Source organism: Patella vulgata, chromosome 8, assembly GCF_932274485.2.
Source record: "Patella vulgata chromosome 8, xgPatVulg1.2, whole genome shotgun sequence".
Lineage (NCBI taxonomy): Eukaryota > Metazoa > Mollusca > Gastropoda > Patellidae > Patella > Patella vulgata.
The window spans coordinates 5,399,332-5,416,972 of NC_065886.2; the positions used below are offsets into that span (position 1 = coordinate 5,399,332).

Below are 17,641 nucleotides of genomic sequence, written 5' to 3' on the forward strand. Positions count from 1 at the left end.
ACTGTTACTTTACTGGACTCAGCTTGAGCTGCCCCTTCTTTAACGCAAAAAGATCAGGATTCAGGAAATTGAATTAGATATCATGCCGCGAATTTATAAATCTCAATGGGTATCATATCATCACCAGTACTTGTTGCATTCATTATTTTACTTAAATCTCTGATAATTTCTAACCCGTTAAGAAATATCCATATTACATTATGCCATACTTAACATTTGGAATTATGGTAACTCACTGTCTCACATACATGATTACTAACGTGTGTGAGGTCAGTGTATTACCACTACGGCGCCGTTACAGAGCGTGACCAAAATTAATCCTTCCCACGAAGGCGCAGATATGGACTTCCCACGAAGGCACGGATATGGACTTATCGGCTTTCGTTTGAAGAGAGGCATGTTGTTATTAGGACCCAATTAACGGTGTTAGAGATTTAATGAATTTATGTTCACTCTGAATTTTATTCACCATTTGGCAACTAATGATGAATATCATAACATCATCCAAGTAGTGTTCACTCTGAATTTTACTCACCATTTGGCAACTAATGATGAAAATCATCAGATCATTCACATATTCGCCCACTCTCAATCAGATCCAAAAATAACTGAATTGGCCGACTACGTAACAAACCAACGGGCGAGGGTGAACATGCTCCTCATCAGTGGAACCACTACCACACAGGGGAACACAAAATCAACAACACCCTGGAAGAATGGCATTCAAGGATCAAGAAGCTAGTTGTTAAAGTTCATCCGAAATGTTTTTGATATGATCTCATTTTACAAGAGCAAAATATTAATTAAATTAGAATCGTACAGTATGTCGGGGAACAGAAACCACCAAGGAAGAGATATAAATATGCCCAAATCTAAAGCCAACTCCAGGAATTAAAAAGTAGACACGAAGAAGAGGAATTAAGACAGGGTGTCTTATTTGGGGAAATTAAATTTGTTTATATTTATTAACGTTATATGCCAAACATGTTAAAATGTTAGTTAATTAGTCACATTGGGGATTATGAAATTGTAAATTCTTATCATAACAATCTATAACTCCATTATTACATTTTTAATTCATTTTAATCCATGAAAGCTGGATTCCCACGAACACGTCGAATATGACCTCTTTTAATCCGTTACGGTCAATAACTGCGCCTTCGTGGGAATGAACCGTGAGGTCTACATTTCTTTAATTTAATTTTAGTAAATCCTTGTGATTTATGCAACCATTGTTTAAATAATGGCACCTGTAACAGACGTTTTTTATTGCATTGAAAGAGTGGCTCACCACCTGTATCTATATATGTATGTTTATGTTACAAATGAAGAGGCATACTTGAGTGATATGATGTAAGTATTTCTGTTGATCTAGAGACGTTTGAGAAGAAACTATTCCGTCAAAGAATCACGCCCGTTATTTGCGTTGATGATGATCGATATTTCCCGTCCCGTTTTAAATCCATGGCTCCTCCGCAGTTATTAGCTCCCTTGTTCTACACACTGTTCGTATACCTCACGATTTTGCGGGTAATTAAGAATGGCCGACACGGGGACACGATAAGGAAATTCCGTCCTCAAACTTTTGTTGTCGTCATGTCCGTAATGTCAAAATCACGTCCGTTATGCCAAAATTGCCTTCTTTTTTAATGTCCTTAAACTAAGAATGGAAAAGAGCGTTAAACACCGACATTGTACTCAGATACACCTAGCACTTTTAATTGGGTCAATAGTAACGTCCGTTACAAAAGGTCACGTCCGTTACATAGTAGGGAGTCAATTCCGTTACAAATATTTTGTATAATATTGACAAAACAGTACAGAGCAGTAAAATTTAATAAAAAAATAATCATTGATCAAATATTGTAACATATCGGCTAAGAATAACAATGAAAAAATAATTTAAATTTAACTGCCTTTTCATCTAAAGTTCTACATCTTATCGTGGCTTGTGTCATATAATGATTGATGCTTCAAGATCCGTCAATCGCCTAAAACAGGATGGCGTCAGAAAAATATCATTCATTATAGTACCTGGGGCCCTGCTTCTTTACTTCAAACTAACAATACACTTCTCTTTCAAAAATATTCCAAGAAATTAGCGGGAAAGTCCAAAAGATTGGCATAAGACGTGACAAGATTGAACGTCGTTCAGCCATCGCCATGCTTGTAAATGTCAAAGGCGCGTCAATGTTTTCTAAGGTGACGTCATTATAAAAAGTGGGAGGAGCTACAGGTTTCTGACGGAAAGGTCAATTGATAGCATAACGGCACAGAGGTGTTTAATGCTGATCATCTAAATTATCAAATGATATTCCCCGAAGCAGTAATTGAGAAGGGCGTTGTTTAAAGATATATTTTAATATTTTTCTCTTGTATAATTTGATTTTCAAATACAAACCATTAATACCCATCTTAGCATCGTGTATGACAGTGTGCATCAATATAATCACTTATTTGTGGTTATATTGAAATTTGTAAAGACGCGTTCTTTTGAATTTATATTTAAAAAATAATAACTTAAATACAACAGAACATAGTCCAGGAGGTTTTCCCCATTGGAAAAAAAAAACGTATTAGTAACGCTTATTCAACAAACAATTGTTATACTTTTAGTGATTTGTAGGGCGTCAAATCCTAATGTTATTGTACTGTTTTAAATTGTAGATTTTATTTTTTATTTTATTCATTGATGTAAAACATTTATTACAATTTTATAGTAAAATGTATAAAACACCGAGTTTTGCCTAGCAAATGCCAAATGAAGTTATGGAAAACGCGATGGCTGATATATGTATAGTTCACAAGCAGTATCATAATACAGATATGTGACGAGAAGCTAATATAAATAGGGCCTATACCCTATAAAAGTTTACCGTCATCGAATTGTTTACTGTCCTCGTTACATGGATTCAAATCACAAATACACCCAAGCTAGAAAACTACAAATCCGAAGAATTTTGTTTATAAAATATTCACTTTCCATTCAATAAATATTCCAGTCATCTATTTTTGGAATTGGGGACATTCATTCTCTTTTCCCCATAAATACAGATTGCCGTGTTATTTAATATTCAAACCAAACAGCATGTAATCAAAGAACGCTTTTATTCGTAATATGTAATATTGTCACGTGACATTGTTATGGGTTTTTTTCGCTTGGGAAGCGTTTATTATTCACTATAGAACTCCAGTATAGTAAACCATAACTATGAACAATATCATGTTCCAAATAAATAATCTAATTTGTAGATCTGCAATTTGTCACGTGATGGTCCGAACATTATTTGTATTGCTCAATTTGTTGATAGAAAATACCGCTAATAATTATCTTGTAAAAAAACACTTTTAGTAAAAGAGGCATTTGTGCCCAGCCTCGCTCTGAACAAAATACCTCGTTCCAAAACCGGCAATTTAAAAAATAAACTCGTTTTGGAACTCCAGACAAACGAGGCATTGTTTTTTTTTTACCTCGTTACAACGTGGCAAAAACTTTAGCACATTTTTGCCTCGTTTGGACAGAAATGCCAAAACGAGGTATTCTGGGGATTTATAGTGCTACCTAAACACGACTGGAAACTTCTTCTTGCAAGGATTTCGTTAAGTCAACGGCACCAAAAAGAGACAAGGCTATAACACTACACTGTGTCTTGGCAACAAATAAATAAAAATTAGATGTGATATTATCGTCTATGCCCTTCTTCGACTTCACGTTGTGGGATCAATTATTTCAATCATCAATTAACTGACTCTGGAACACCGTTTATGTTGTTACTAAGTTTATATAATTAAACAAATACAGCAAACTACAAAGTTATGTTAGTACTTTTTAAGTTTAGCATACTCAGCACGATCTGAGTTTAGCATACTTTACAACTCAAGACCTAACGGCTTAAATACTACATTTTGTATCTCTCTCAGCCGAGAAGGCTAAGATGTTCCCCTCTCGGGCCGCTCTATGATATCTGAGGGTAAATCAAACAAGCCCTCTCCTATAGAGGAAGTATAATGCGTCATCTATTAGGGCGGGACAATTACCATTTTTAGGTAAGTGTTTCGTATAGGCACCATTTTACGTCAACACTATTCTAGTTATTTGTACTAATCCGTGCACGAGATGACTGGACTATAGTACCCTACTTCCAGCAATGGATACTGACATAACTGTCGGTAAGTTAGTCTAAGATAGTAGTAAAATAATGCAAGCTACTTCACTACCCTAGCTTTCGTCACACATCATGTAGGTGAAGAATTTCTATATTAAACAGAACACCGTTCTTAATACTAAAATAAACCCTATAGTATTATACCCATAGAGAGCTGAGAGTGGCCCCTTTCGTCATGAATGCTACACTGCTTCCACTCTGAGGTGAGAGTGAGGCCAGAGAATCTAAATGAAATTTAGTTGATGCTTGATGAATGCAATCGTATAAGATCTGAGGCAGACTCGAGAATCCTTAGTCCCCTAATTTCTATTGGGATTGACCCTTTATCAAAACTGGTATCGGCTACCTCAAAAACGTATATTTTGACACCAAAATGTGCTCATTTTGTAAAATTCGAATTTCCCGCCATCTGGAATCATTCCCCAATATTTACTCCGCTGTATAACTAATCACCAAAATGTGCATGGAAATGGATTCAGCTGTCTCGAAAGGATATATTTTAATACAAAACTTGGTCACATTATAATAATTAGATAAAAAAAAAATTGCATTTTCTGGCAAAAACTGGCGGCGATTTTGGATATTGGCCAATTCGACCCATTTAGACACAGATTTAAGAATGCGCTTTTGGAAATGAAATGAAATGAAATGGAGTTTAACGTCCTACTGTTCTGCTCCTAACCTGGGCTAATGAAGACGGGCATACGCCATACAGTGTGCTATGAGGGAAATTTTGCCCGGACAGCGGCACTACGGCCTACTCTTATATCGAATTCCAACTGCCAAGGGATCTTTTACGTGCACGCCAATGTGTACACGGGACCTCGGTTTTTCGTCCCATCCGAACGACTAGACAGCTTTCCTTGTCAGCCCCTCCGTCCTGCATCACTGACAAGGGAGAACCACGCCGGAAAATCTGGATGAACTTTCTCGGCCAATGCAGGGATCGAACACCCGACCGCCAGGCTAGCGAGCTAGCGTCTTACCCACTTAGCCACGTGAAGGGGTGGGGGGTGGTAACATAAACATAAACCTTGGTCGACATTTCTATTGTAGCAACTGCCCAGGATGATGTGGAATTGAGTTGTACTGAAATGAATTGAAATGAAATTGGGGTTACTGGTGCACTGTTGTAATTAAGGCAAATATTGTATTTTTAATTAATACATTATTATGATTACTGTTCATATTGTAATTGTAATCCATACATTATTAGGTTTAATGTAAAAGTTTTATTTAATGTTAATTTTTTAATCGTAAGCCATACGCTGTAGTATTTTAATTGTAAGACATACGCTTTAGTAATTAATAGAAATATTGTAATTATAAGCCATATGCTGTTGTAATTGATAGAAATATTGTAATTGTAAGCCATATGCTGTTGTAATTAATAGAAATATTGTAATTGTAAGCCATATGCTGTTGTAATTAATAGAAATTGTAAGCAATATGATGGTGTAATTAATTGTAATTGTAAGAATTGTAAGACACTGTTGTGATTAAGGGGAATATTGTAATTGTAACACATGCACTATTTGGATTAAAGATACATTTTGGGTATTAGGTAAATAGCTGGCAGTTCTTACTATAATAGTTTAAAGCTAGATAATGTAAAGGAAATTTATTGAAAATTTCAGTGAAATTGATCCACTCTGAACCGAAACTTTAGCTATTGAATTGTCGGCCTAGCCTCGATCATCATTACTAAAGACGGCACGATAAAATAAACATAGTCTCGATTATCCATGAATGGAAGTCGAACAGAAAATCGGAAACTAACCCAATAAACACTGCAGGTAAACGCACGGGACTAGATTGTGAACTGCGCATGTTATCTAAATCCAATTATTAAGACCACCTGCCGATTTGACCAAGGCCGCCGAGTGTTAAATAGGTTCAGTTGTTGACGATCAGGGCACGTGCTTGTTGATGACCAGGTTTAAGAATTTGGTTGAAAAGTATTGATAAGCAATAATAAGAATATTATTACTCAAAAAATTAACTTGAGAAATTTAGAAAATTAATCTTTATAGAGAAACCGGCCAACATGTTTATATTATTTGTGCCTTTTTATACGCCCACATTGAAATGTGGTCGTATATTGTCGTCGGTCCCGCGTCCACGATTGCCTGTGGACGCTCTAGAGGCTAAAGTTAATATCTGATTGACTTTAAATTTATACACAGTGCTTAAGGTCTTGAGACGAAGAAGCCTATGGATTTTCCGCGATTTCCAATATTTGCTGCCAGAGTTATGGCCCTTGATCACTATGAAAAATCTTGTGGCCGCTCTAGAGGCCAGAGTTAATATCCGATTGACTTTCAATTTATACACAGTGTTTACGGTCATGAGAGGAAGAATCCTATCGATTTTCAGCGATTTCCGATAATTACTGCCAGAGTTATGGCTCTTGATCACTTCAAAAAAATTTGTGGATGCTCTAGAGGCTAAAGTTAATATCCGATTGAGTATAAATTTATACACAGTGTTTGAGGTCATGAGACGAAGATTCCTATTGATTTTTAACGATTTCCGATAATTACTGCCAAAGTTATGGCCCTTGATCACTTTGCAAAATCTTGTGACGCTCTAAAGGCTAAAGTTATCATCCGATTGACTTCAGATTGATATACAGAGTTTAAGATCTTGAGACGAACAAGTATATTGATTTTCAATGAATTTTTATGACTTGAACAGTTAAATCCATGATATTAAAAGCTTTGCATACAAAACGTTAGCATGGGGCAGAACTTTATAAAAACCAAACAAATTCTAATAGTTTTCTGATAAGTACGTCGTGAATTGTTGCTCTTAATCAGATTTTAGTGAATTATAAATGTTTCATTACCGAAAAAAGTAAAAATATGCGACAACCCTTGTTGACTGCCTGGACGATTTAGTTGCTGTGGGCGTATGTTTCCTTGCCTGGCAACCTATCTTTAATTCTAGTGAACCTGTGTCTACCCGACCCATGTAAAAATGGTGGTACTTGTTCACCAGTTGATAACGGTTACAGCTGTAATTGTCCTACAGGATATTTAGGAGAAAACTGTGATGGTAAGGTACTTACATTCATTATTGTCATAATAATTTAGCATGCTTTGATTAACAAGCAGACAAGTTCATTTTAGGAAAAGAAAAGGACTCAGGGTGCAGTCTTGGTTGACACTAGATTAGATTGACATGAGAATCCACTCATTACATCTGAGTTAACTCGTTATATCTGAATAAACTCATTACATCTGAGTTAACTCATTACACCTGAATTAACTAGTTACATTATAATTGTTATAATAGGTCCATGTTATCTTGCTCAAACAATGTATCATATAACTTTGTTTGATTAAGGGGGGTTGGATGGCCGAATGGTTAGCACGCGCGTGCTGTATCATACGGTCTGTCATTGAGTCAACCTTCGGGGTTCCGATTCCCCGGTGGTACGTGACAAGGAATAGAGTCGCCTGTCCAACCTCGTGGGTTTTCTCCGGGCCCTCCGGTTTCCTCCCACTGCTAAAGACCCCTACGCGCAAGCGAATGATTGAAATAAAATTAAACCATATGTTAGTCCCGAAATGACCTAGTTTGTGTCGAGTGGACGTTAAACCCCATTTCTCTCTCTCTCTTGTTTGTTTGATTAATTCTGACAGAGGCGTACCTGAAATCGATAAGACCGAATATAATCAACCTGTTTTACAGTTACTAATACAAATTCATTACCACTGAATATCCTTTCCCGAACTCAGCTTGTTCCTCTCCTGCTTATCGGACCATTTCACTAACATGCTATACAGAATTGATATGAATAATTTTAAGGCATGGATCAGAATGTAGGATGTCACTATACTTACTTGGTAATGTCATATCCTCACCAGTAGCCTACTTTTTACAGTCACCACTGATAATTTCTAGGTCACGAAGAAATATGGGTCATTCCATTTCACCTGGACATGTGCTTGTAAGTGACCCCCTCAGAAAATTATGAAAACAAATATGTTATAGTACATAGAGTCTTATGTAAAACTGTAAAGTTATATGACTCTAGTATTAATATGACCATTTCACCCGGACCAGTGCTTGTAAGTGACCCCCTCAGAAAATTATGAAAACAAATATGTTATAGTACATAGAGTCTTATGTAAAACTGTAAAGTTATATGACTCTAGTATTAATATTGATATGACTCGATTTTTGTGATCTGATTTTATTCCTTCTAGCCAGTTTATGTTCTTGAAATTATGGGGTTTGTAAGAAAATGTTATGTAGATTAAGAATTTACAAGCACAGTTTACAGGAAAAGTACCATCAACTGCGTATGGAGTACCCTAAGTGCCAAAATGTGATACTTGTGCAAAAAACAATCGATATAACATTCTCTTACAAACCCCTTAATTTCAAGAATATTGTCTATCTAGGGTATATAAAATCAGAACACTAAAATCGAGCCATATACCAGTCGTTTCAAAACTTGCGAAAGGGTATCTGATTCAAATGGCCATATTAATACTAGAGTCATATAGTTTTACATAAGACTGTGTGTACTATAACATATGTTTTTTTTATATATATAAATTTCCCGAGAGGGTCACTTTACAGCTTTCTCAGAATTGGGTCCCCTTGACATGGAATGACCCATATCCATATTACATTATGCTATAATTAACAATTGGAATTAGGTCACTCAGTATCTAATATACATTATTACTAATATATGTGACGTCTACATTTTTTTAATTTAATTTTAGTTAACCCATGTGATATCAACAACCCCTGTTTAAATGATGGTACGTGTTATCTATCAGAAGGTAACGTGAGTTGCAGCTGTCCTCCTGGATTTGAAGGGTCCTTTTGCCAAGGTAAGCCGGTACTATGTCTGTACACTATATATCCTTCTTCGGTATAAAAACCTATATATAAATATTTGCATAATATAATAAATAAAGGTTAAAATGCCTAAAGAAATTACTATTATTTAATTGTCTACATGTTTCGCCTGATTTCGGTAGCCATAATTACAGAAATAACGTGAAGTCCAAGACTACTGAGTCCCAACAGACAGTATCCACGCCAGCTATTCCTAGACGATCAAGGTTGTCACAAATCGGATAGATGAGTTATGCGCCCTTGAGTATGAAGGCTTGATAAATCTGGCTCGTGCAAATGTTGAGGAAAATGAGTTTTAGACATAAATAACAGTGTCAATTTATACCAGTTGTAAATAGATTCTGTATAGGTAATTGGGTGGTTATCTGTTTGATGTAAACAAATTAAAGAACACCAAGGAAAATAGTTATCCAACTTATTCTATCGAATTTGAACAAAGGCTCTAATGAACCAAGATGGCGGACCAGGTAAACAAAGATAAACAAAACAAATTAGACAAGTTTTTAACTCAAACCCCAAGGCCTTAAAAGATATTGTTATAAACTTGCCCAGTCTCCCTTAAGCTAAGAATTGACTGGTCTGTATTGATGACCCCAGAGTGCACATGCGTGGGTTGTTATAGGGTATGAAAAGCTCACATGTTAGAGTGGCCCACAGACTCATTTATCTGTACTATATAAACTGACCTGTTTTAACAGCATGTTGTCACGCGGATCAAAACTTCGTTTATGAGAAAAGTGCTCTCACGGGCTCGCTCGTGCACTGTAAGCAGCAAACAGTCGCCCAAAATAGACATTCACGTGACAATATTCGTTCACTTATTTATCAATGAAGCCATGTAAAAAAATTATTCTTTACTCGTTGGACTTTTAAAAATAAGTAGTTACGAACTAGATTAAAATTTTGGCTAAAACTCGGCGATTTAATTTCTAAGTTAGTTGATTGTAACCAATGACGTATATATTGTAACGGTTCTCGGTTCAGAGTCAACTCGTGTAGTTTCGCCCTTTTTCTATCTTTTAAATCCACTCTCGTGGCAACATACCGACACTGCAAGACTGTGAAAGTTACTTTTATTTAACCGTAAAACTCTGTTGTTAGTGGGCGCTTTAGTTACTTTAGAAGTTACATTGTTGCTATCTCTAAATACGCAGAACAAATTTGAGACTGGAAATTAATTGAACGAAATTATTTTCTCTAGTTTCGATTAACCAGACGTGCATGATTAAAATAAAATTACGGTACTGGTCACAAGACTCGGATTCTAATCATTTTAGGGCACTGCAAATTGGCCTCCGGTTTTGTGTCAAATTTAATAGGAGGATGTGCCATTATGGCTATGCTATTCATGTATATTATCCTTATGCATTTGCCATTTCTAACATGGTGATTACAAAACGTTCCAGTTATTATAAATCTAGCAACAACTCATTTTTCTAGAACTGAAATATAACCAAAAAGACGCGATTGACTGCTTCATAATTATTAAAAATATGAAAACGCGACACGATGCGTAAATTGTGCGTCTTACTTTCGAGAACAATAGCTATAAAACAGAAATTTCCAGATTGATACATAAAATGACACAACCAACCATAAGTGGTAATTTAAACACAAAGGATATATTTAAACTCAAATTTCTCTAACATTTCACTAAAAGATCCCTATTGTAGAACTCCCAACTTATTATATAGTCATTGTCATGCCGTTTGTTTTTAATAACAGAATTTTCCAGTCATATAACAGATCAAAGAATTTTTCGAGACGCATTGTCACGTATCGACTTCTATTTTTGGATTATCTGGCGCCACATATAGCCCAATCATATCAAAAAGCATGCAGTTCCACCTTGAAATGGGTTCAATTGATTTACGGTTTATTCTTTAATTTATAACACATAGAGCACAATATGTAGGAGTCGCGTTTTTGACTTTTAAGTAGATTCTTATACGGAATTCCGGATGCAATGCTAGACATTTGGAACACTGCTGCCGAACCGATTTGAAAATGCTTAAGGTTTTCTTTGCGCATGTCGTGTGCTCCTCTGTTTTTGATGTGGATGTTTTTATATTTGTGATAATTATTTGAAACAAAATAGGATTATCATAAAGAATATTTAACATCTACAATATGAGTAAGGTAAGCACTCTCTACATACTGCGTTTGTAAACCACGAAATTCACCCCTTATTAGAAAGTTTTAACTATAGTCTATTGCATGTAAACGTTAAAAAAATCAGCTCAAAATAGACATCTCTCTCTCTCTCTAACTAAGGACTGCGCACGCGTACAAATGTTAAATTCAATCGTTAATTGTACGTACGAAAAAAAAAAACGAAGAAAGCCGACTGCGGAAATTAAGAATTCGTTTTCCAGAGCAAAATTTGAAACTTTGATGTGACCAAGAAACATAACTCTTTTTAATGAAAAAATCTACCGCTGTAACGCTACTTGGGCGATCAACTTTTCCATATAATTAGAAAGTCCCATTCAAATGGCCAAATCATACAAATATCCAACTTAGCAATAGTTTAATTGTTAATGAATGATGATTTTAATGGTAAGTCTTATCATATTTGTTAAAATAAGCCCCAAATATAGCTCGATTATTGGATTTTTGTTATTTGCACGAACCACTCTACACATGTATGAGCATTCACCTCTCTGATCTTTGACTCTTGATGTCTGGAGTTTATTTAACTGGTGAAGTTGTGTAGCTTACTGCTTACCTGAAGTGAATGGTTGCTGTGTAAAGGAAGAAGTGTTGATTGATGGGGAGTTTTTTTTTATCCTGTAGTGTTGAGTTAGATAGCCTATGTAATTAGCTTTGCAAGATTGCAGAAGGAGACACCCCATAACCCATTATTGGCCTTCTTCGGCCATCACAGGTCAATACTGGGTATCCGAAAGTAGGTGTTGGTATTTTTATATTAGATAAAATCTAATTTTACAATAAATGGCGCTGCTGCTTTTAAACTTTTGTGGGTAGGGTGTTAGTGGGAGTTAGTTTAAAATTCCCGTTTCCCCTTTAGTGAGTGGATAAAATTCACCTAACTGCCTATTGTAAATTATAAAAAAGTAGTAGTGATTGAAATTTCGTATCTGATATATTTATTAGGGTAATTGTAGTTCATATTGCAATGGGGCAAACTCACATATATATTATTTAAATTGTTGACATAGAATACTCGAAAGCACGGTAAAGTACTAGCCGTCACCTTGGTAACGCATGCTTTTTGAGTGTTTGGGGGTTAGCTCTAGCTACATCGGTAATATTAGCCATATAGACAACTCAACAAATAATTTAGATCACCTCACTTTTATTAATAATCTGCAGGGATACTAATTTGTACTTAGTGATATTTATTGGTCTATGTTTACGTTAGGTGGAAAGTATAATTAACTCAGGAATTTCCCGATACGCATTTCGCGGAAGTAAACAACCAAAATGGCCGACATTTGAGAAAATAGTCAAACTTTTGGGAAATTTTTTAGATTAAGTTTAATTCTTGACTTGATTAAGTTGAATTATTTTCTTAGATTACTTTTATAGTAAAGCCCCTATATCCTAGGTTACTTGAAAGGGTTATTGGTTACATTTTTGTTGCAAATAAACTTAGTTTACTTAATTCAACAATAATCATATCATGGCAGAAAAATTCGAATTTGGTACCGATTCTAAATGGCCAGTTAAATCAGAACCCTTTGATTATAGGGAAGCTTTTCTTGAGGAGGCAGAGGTATTTTTAGAGGATCCACGGTCATGTATGCAACCCACTTTGTACCCAGGTCAGGATGTGAGAAGTAGGGAACCCCACCCCAATACATTTGAAAAGGAGGGGAGGTTTGTAAGACATGATAATAGACATCAACCAAGAGAAGACTCCTTTAACCCCTCAACTATTCCTCGCTGTTTAGTTTATAACGGGAAATCAGATGGAAGTTGGGATACTTTTAGTGATAAGTTTATCCGTTTTGCCCTGTCCCAGCCCTAGGGGTCTCATAGCTCTCGGTGTAAGGATTATCTATGTTCTTGTTTAACGGATAAGGCAGCGGAATACTTTACAAGTATAACTCGAAGATTTCCTCGCATGAATTTTAAATCAACTTTAGAAATGATGCAAAAACGCTTAGGAGTTCAAACTATTCCGGAGGCTGCTCAAGTTGAGATTCAGACCGCAACTCAAGGTCTCAATGGGTCGATAAGTGATTGGAGTGATCGTGTACAACAGTTAGCATTACGAGCTTACTCTGGTTTGTCGTCGGATGATTTTATAGCTAGACAATCTGTTTTGAAATTGGTTTCGGGATGTAATAATCCAGAAGTGGGCAGATTTGTCGCTAACTTAAGATTAATTGATATTGAGGAAGCGGTTGAACGGTTGCAGTGGTTCACTCATGTCAACAGCGTAATTCCGTTAAAATCTAATTCAGATAGGAATAGGGGTAGTGGTTATCCCGGGGGAGATAGAGAGGTAGGATTCCTTAATGTGCCCGAGATTGGAAATTTTCCCCGAACAGATAGACATGATGACTATGATTCGGATAAGTTTACGTCTCGTCAATCTCGATCCTCGCTCCCTCGACGATTATATAAAGACCTAAGATCCCCTCGGGTTAGTCGTACTTATTACTACCCTGAGTCAAGATCACCCAGTCCCTCTCAAGTAGGATTTAGGGAATTTCCTCAAGCAGATATGCAAACAGCAGTGGAATATAGTCCGGTATATCCCCATGTACGTAGGACTAGTCCTTCGCCTGTGCGCAATCAAGTTAAACCTCCCAGTTTAAATGTTAAGGCCACCCCTGAATAACCTAAAGAGGAGTCTGAAATAGGTCAGATGAAGACGGAAATAACTCAACTTAAGGATATGATAGCCACTTTAATTTTGACTTTAAATACGAGAAGGTCCTCCCCTTCACCTAATAGGGCAAGTGTGACATGTTGAATGTCATTTGCGACCTTCCAATTCGCAATTAACTGCAATGAAACATTTAAGCTTTAAAGACAGTGCTAATTTAAACGATCAGGGGACGAGGCAGTAGGCCTTCCCTCGATCCCTGTTGAACAAGGCCCAAACCTGAAACAAGCACCCCTACCTGAACCTGTAGACAAATGTCATGTTGACATTGCCCCTATATCCAAGGTTGGGAGGAGTGATAGTGTTTCTAAGCCTGATGATGGAATTTATGTTGCTAGAATACCCTCTGTTATTGCATATAGGGTCCCTTTAACAATAGAAAAATTTAATTGACACTGGTTCGGATTGTACTATAATATCGCCTGAGGTTTATGATCAAATCGAAGTTAAGCCACCCAAAATTAGGGATATTACAATACATGCAGCAGCCGAAAATATGACATTTCCTGGATTTCTAATTGGCCCCGTTACTCTCCGAATAGGGTCTTTTACGTTCACGGATGTCTATGTTGCTCCTATAGCTCATACAGCCCTTCTGGGTTTAAATTTTCTTAGAAAATGGAAAGTTATTATTGATTTTTTACATGAGTGTTTAATAGTAGGTGATGAGACGATTCCCATAGTAACAGGACTAAGGCCTATGTGTAATGCTGATAGTACTCCATATACTGCCCAGTTTATGGTCCCTACTAAAACTATTATTACGGCTAGGTCAGTCACTCGTCTACCTTGTAAAATGGATAGGACGTTAAAAGATTATATGATAGAGCCTATAGAAAGTGAACAGTTACTTATCGGTCGTACTCTTCATACGAATACTGATTATCCCACGGTATGTTTGATTAATGCGTCTGACAAGGAAATTGTTTTGAAATCTAATGACATAATTGGACAAGCCTATGAGGTTGGAAAGGAATCAATATCTTTCCCGGGGTCCCCCACCCTTAACCCTGTAGGTCCCTCCAAGGTCAATGTGGTATTAAATGAGGATGGTATCCAGGAGATGCCTGAACATTTAATTTCTTTATATGAACGATCAATTAAGCATTTGTCAAGCGTCCAAGCAAAGCAATTAGCTGAATTATTGATTGAGTTTAGTGATGTTTTTGCTCAAACTGAATATGACTTAGGACATTTCACTTCTATAGAACATGCCATTCACACAGGAGATGCCCTGCCCATTAAGGAATGGATGCGTAGGACACCTTTGTGTTTTGCCTCGGGGGAGGAAGCCCACTTAAAGAAAATGTTGAAAGCAGGTGTTATTGAACCTTCCACTTCGGATTGAGCGTCGGCCCCAGTATTGATACGCAAACCTGACGGATAGTAAGATGGTGTATTGACTATCGAGCTCTTAATGCAGTTACTACTAAGGATGTATACCCGTTACCTATTATCGAAGAATGTTTAGATACCCTTGTAGGTAATCAATGGTTCTCTAAATTAGATGCGAACTCTGCATATTGACAGATCAAAGTCAAACATGAGGATCAAAAGAAAACAGCATTTTTGACTAAATTTGGGCTCTTCGAATTTAAGCGTATGCCATAGTCCCTCCACGTACAGTCGCGCTGCAAATTTAGTCCTACAAGGCCTTAATTGGAATATATCGTTGGCCTTTATTGATGATGTGCTAGTTATGGGGCAGAAATTTGAAGATCACATATTTAATCTTAGAACAGTTTTAGCACGTTTCCGTCAGTACGGGTTAAAAATGAAACCTAAAAAGTGTGAATTATTCCGGCAAGAAGTAGAGTTCCTAGGCCGTATTGTGAGCAATAATGGTATAGAAATATGAGTGATAAACACTTAGCCCCGGTGAGAGATTGGCCGGTTCCTAAAAATACCAGGAAGGTAGAAAAATTCCTGGCATTCGCCAATTATCACCGAGTATTTTTAAAAGGATACGCAGAGAAGGCGCTGGCCTTATACTCTATCACGGGTTAAAAACCTTTTCATTGGGGGAGGAGCAGCAAGGGGCTTTTGAAAATATAAAGACTGCTTTAATAACTACCCCAGTTTTAGCTTTACCCAATCAAACATATCTTTTTGTCTTGGATACTGACGCGAGTAATTTGGCAGTAGCTGCGGAATTAAGTCAGATCCAGGATGGGCAAAAGAGAGTAATAGCCTATTCAAGTTTTTCTCTAACACCTGAACAGCAGCATTATTGTACCACGCGGAAAGAATTACTTGCGGTTGTTCGATTTACCCGTCAATTTAGGCATTATCTCTTGGGTCGTCCTTTTACAGTCAGGACTGACCATAGTAGTCTCACCTGGTTGCTTAAGTTTAAAAGCCCTAATGGACAGTTAGCTAGGTGGATGGAAGAACTTGCCCAATATGATATGACTGTGAAATATAGACCAGGTTCCAAACATTTATATGCAGACGCCCTGTCTAGGATACCTGTGTCAGGTCCTTGTCCTGATTTTGCCCTGAATGTACGTCCTAGTGATTTGCCCTGTGGGGGTTGTAAATACTGTGTAAGAGCTCATGAAAATTGGTATGAATATCAAATTAGTGTCGAGGAGGCTGTCCCTTTAATTCCCCCCAAAATTAATAGTAAACCCACTATTGATATTGACTTAAATAGTTTTAGAGGGGAATGACAAGACAAAATTAATGAAAATCTTGGTACTACCAATTTAGAGGGATTGTTAACAACCTGTGCTCTAATAGTTTCTCCTAAAAATACCCAGGGAAATCCCCAAGTGTTAACTTTGATTCCGGATGATTCAGGAATTGATTTATCAGGCAAATTAGAAGAGGAAATCAAACAAGGCCAAAAGCTAAATTCCGATTTGGCTATTGTGTTGATTATTTGGATGATTAATAAAATAGAACCAGGGGAGGGTGAATTATTTCTAGCTAGTCCTGCCGCTAAAAGTTACTGGATCAATCAGAACTTATATTATTTAGATGAAAATCAAATTTTGTATAGAAAAGACCCGGACGGTCATTCTCAATTAGTGGTGCCCAAGTCCTTAGTCCCCGAACTATTACGTTTAAATCATGATGTCCCTACGGCTGGTCATCAAGGGATGGATCGGACTAGATATAGAATAAAACCAAAATACTATTGGTATGGGATGACCCAAGAAATTAAGTTATATGTAGCCCCATGTAAGCAATGCAATAAAAGTAAAAAGGCAACTAGGATAGCTAGACATAATTTAGTCAATTATCATGCAGGGGCCCCTATGGAAAGAGTTCATTTGGATTTTTTGGGCCCCTTGTCCAAATCAAACCAAGGAAATGAATATATTTTGATGATGGTGGATCAATTCACCAAGTGGGTAGAGTGTATCCCTTTACCATCTCAAACTGCGGAAATAACAGCGCAGGCCGCCGTCAATGATTTTTTTTCAAGATTTGGAGTTCCGTTCCACATCTTTACGGACCAGGGTCGGAATTACCAAAGTCACCTATTTATCTCCTTGTGTGATTTATTGAAAATACATCGAGCCTGCACTCCCCCTTATCGTCCTTCATCCAATGGTCAGGTAGAACGGTACAATCGGACATTAATGGATGCGTTACGCTGCTATATGGGGGATACGCAAGCATATTGGCACATTTATTTGCCTCAATTAGCCGGTGCCCTTCGTTCCTCTGTAAACCGGTGTACAGGGTATACACCCAATAAATTAATGTTGGGGAGAGAAGTTAA

The 17,641-nt window shown here is 36.9% G+C and overlaps 1 protein-coding gene across 1 annotated transcript in view; it reads left to right on the forward strand.

Annotated features, from left to right (window-relative positions):
• Positions 1 to 17,641, forward strand: part of LOC126829404 (notch homolog 2 N-terminal-like protein A) — a 188,025-nt gene that overhangs the window by 18,369 nt on the left and 152,015 nt on the right. The window contains exons 2-3 of the mRNA XM_056102802.1: positions 7,116 to 7,223; positions 8,909 to 9,019. Coding sequence (XP_055958777.1) covers positions 7,116 to 7,223; positions 8,909 to 9,019 — 219 coding nt within the window. The remainder of the gene's footprint in view (positions 1 to 7,115; positions 7,224 to 8,908; positions 9,020 to 17,641) is intronic.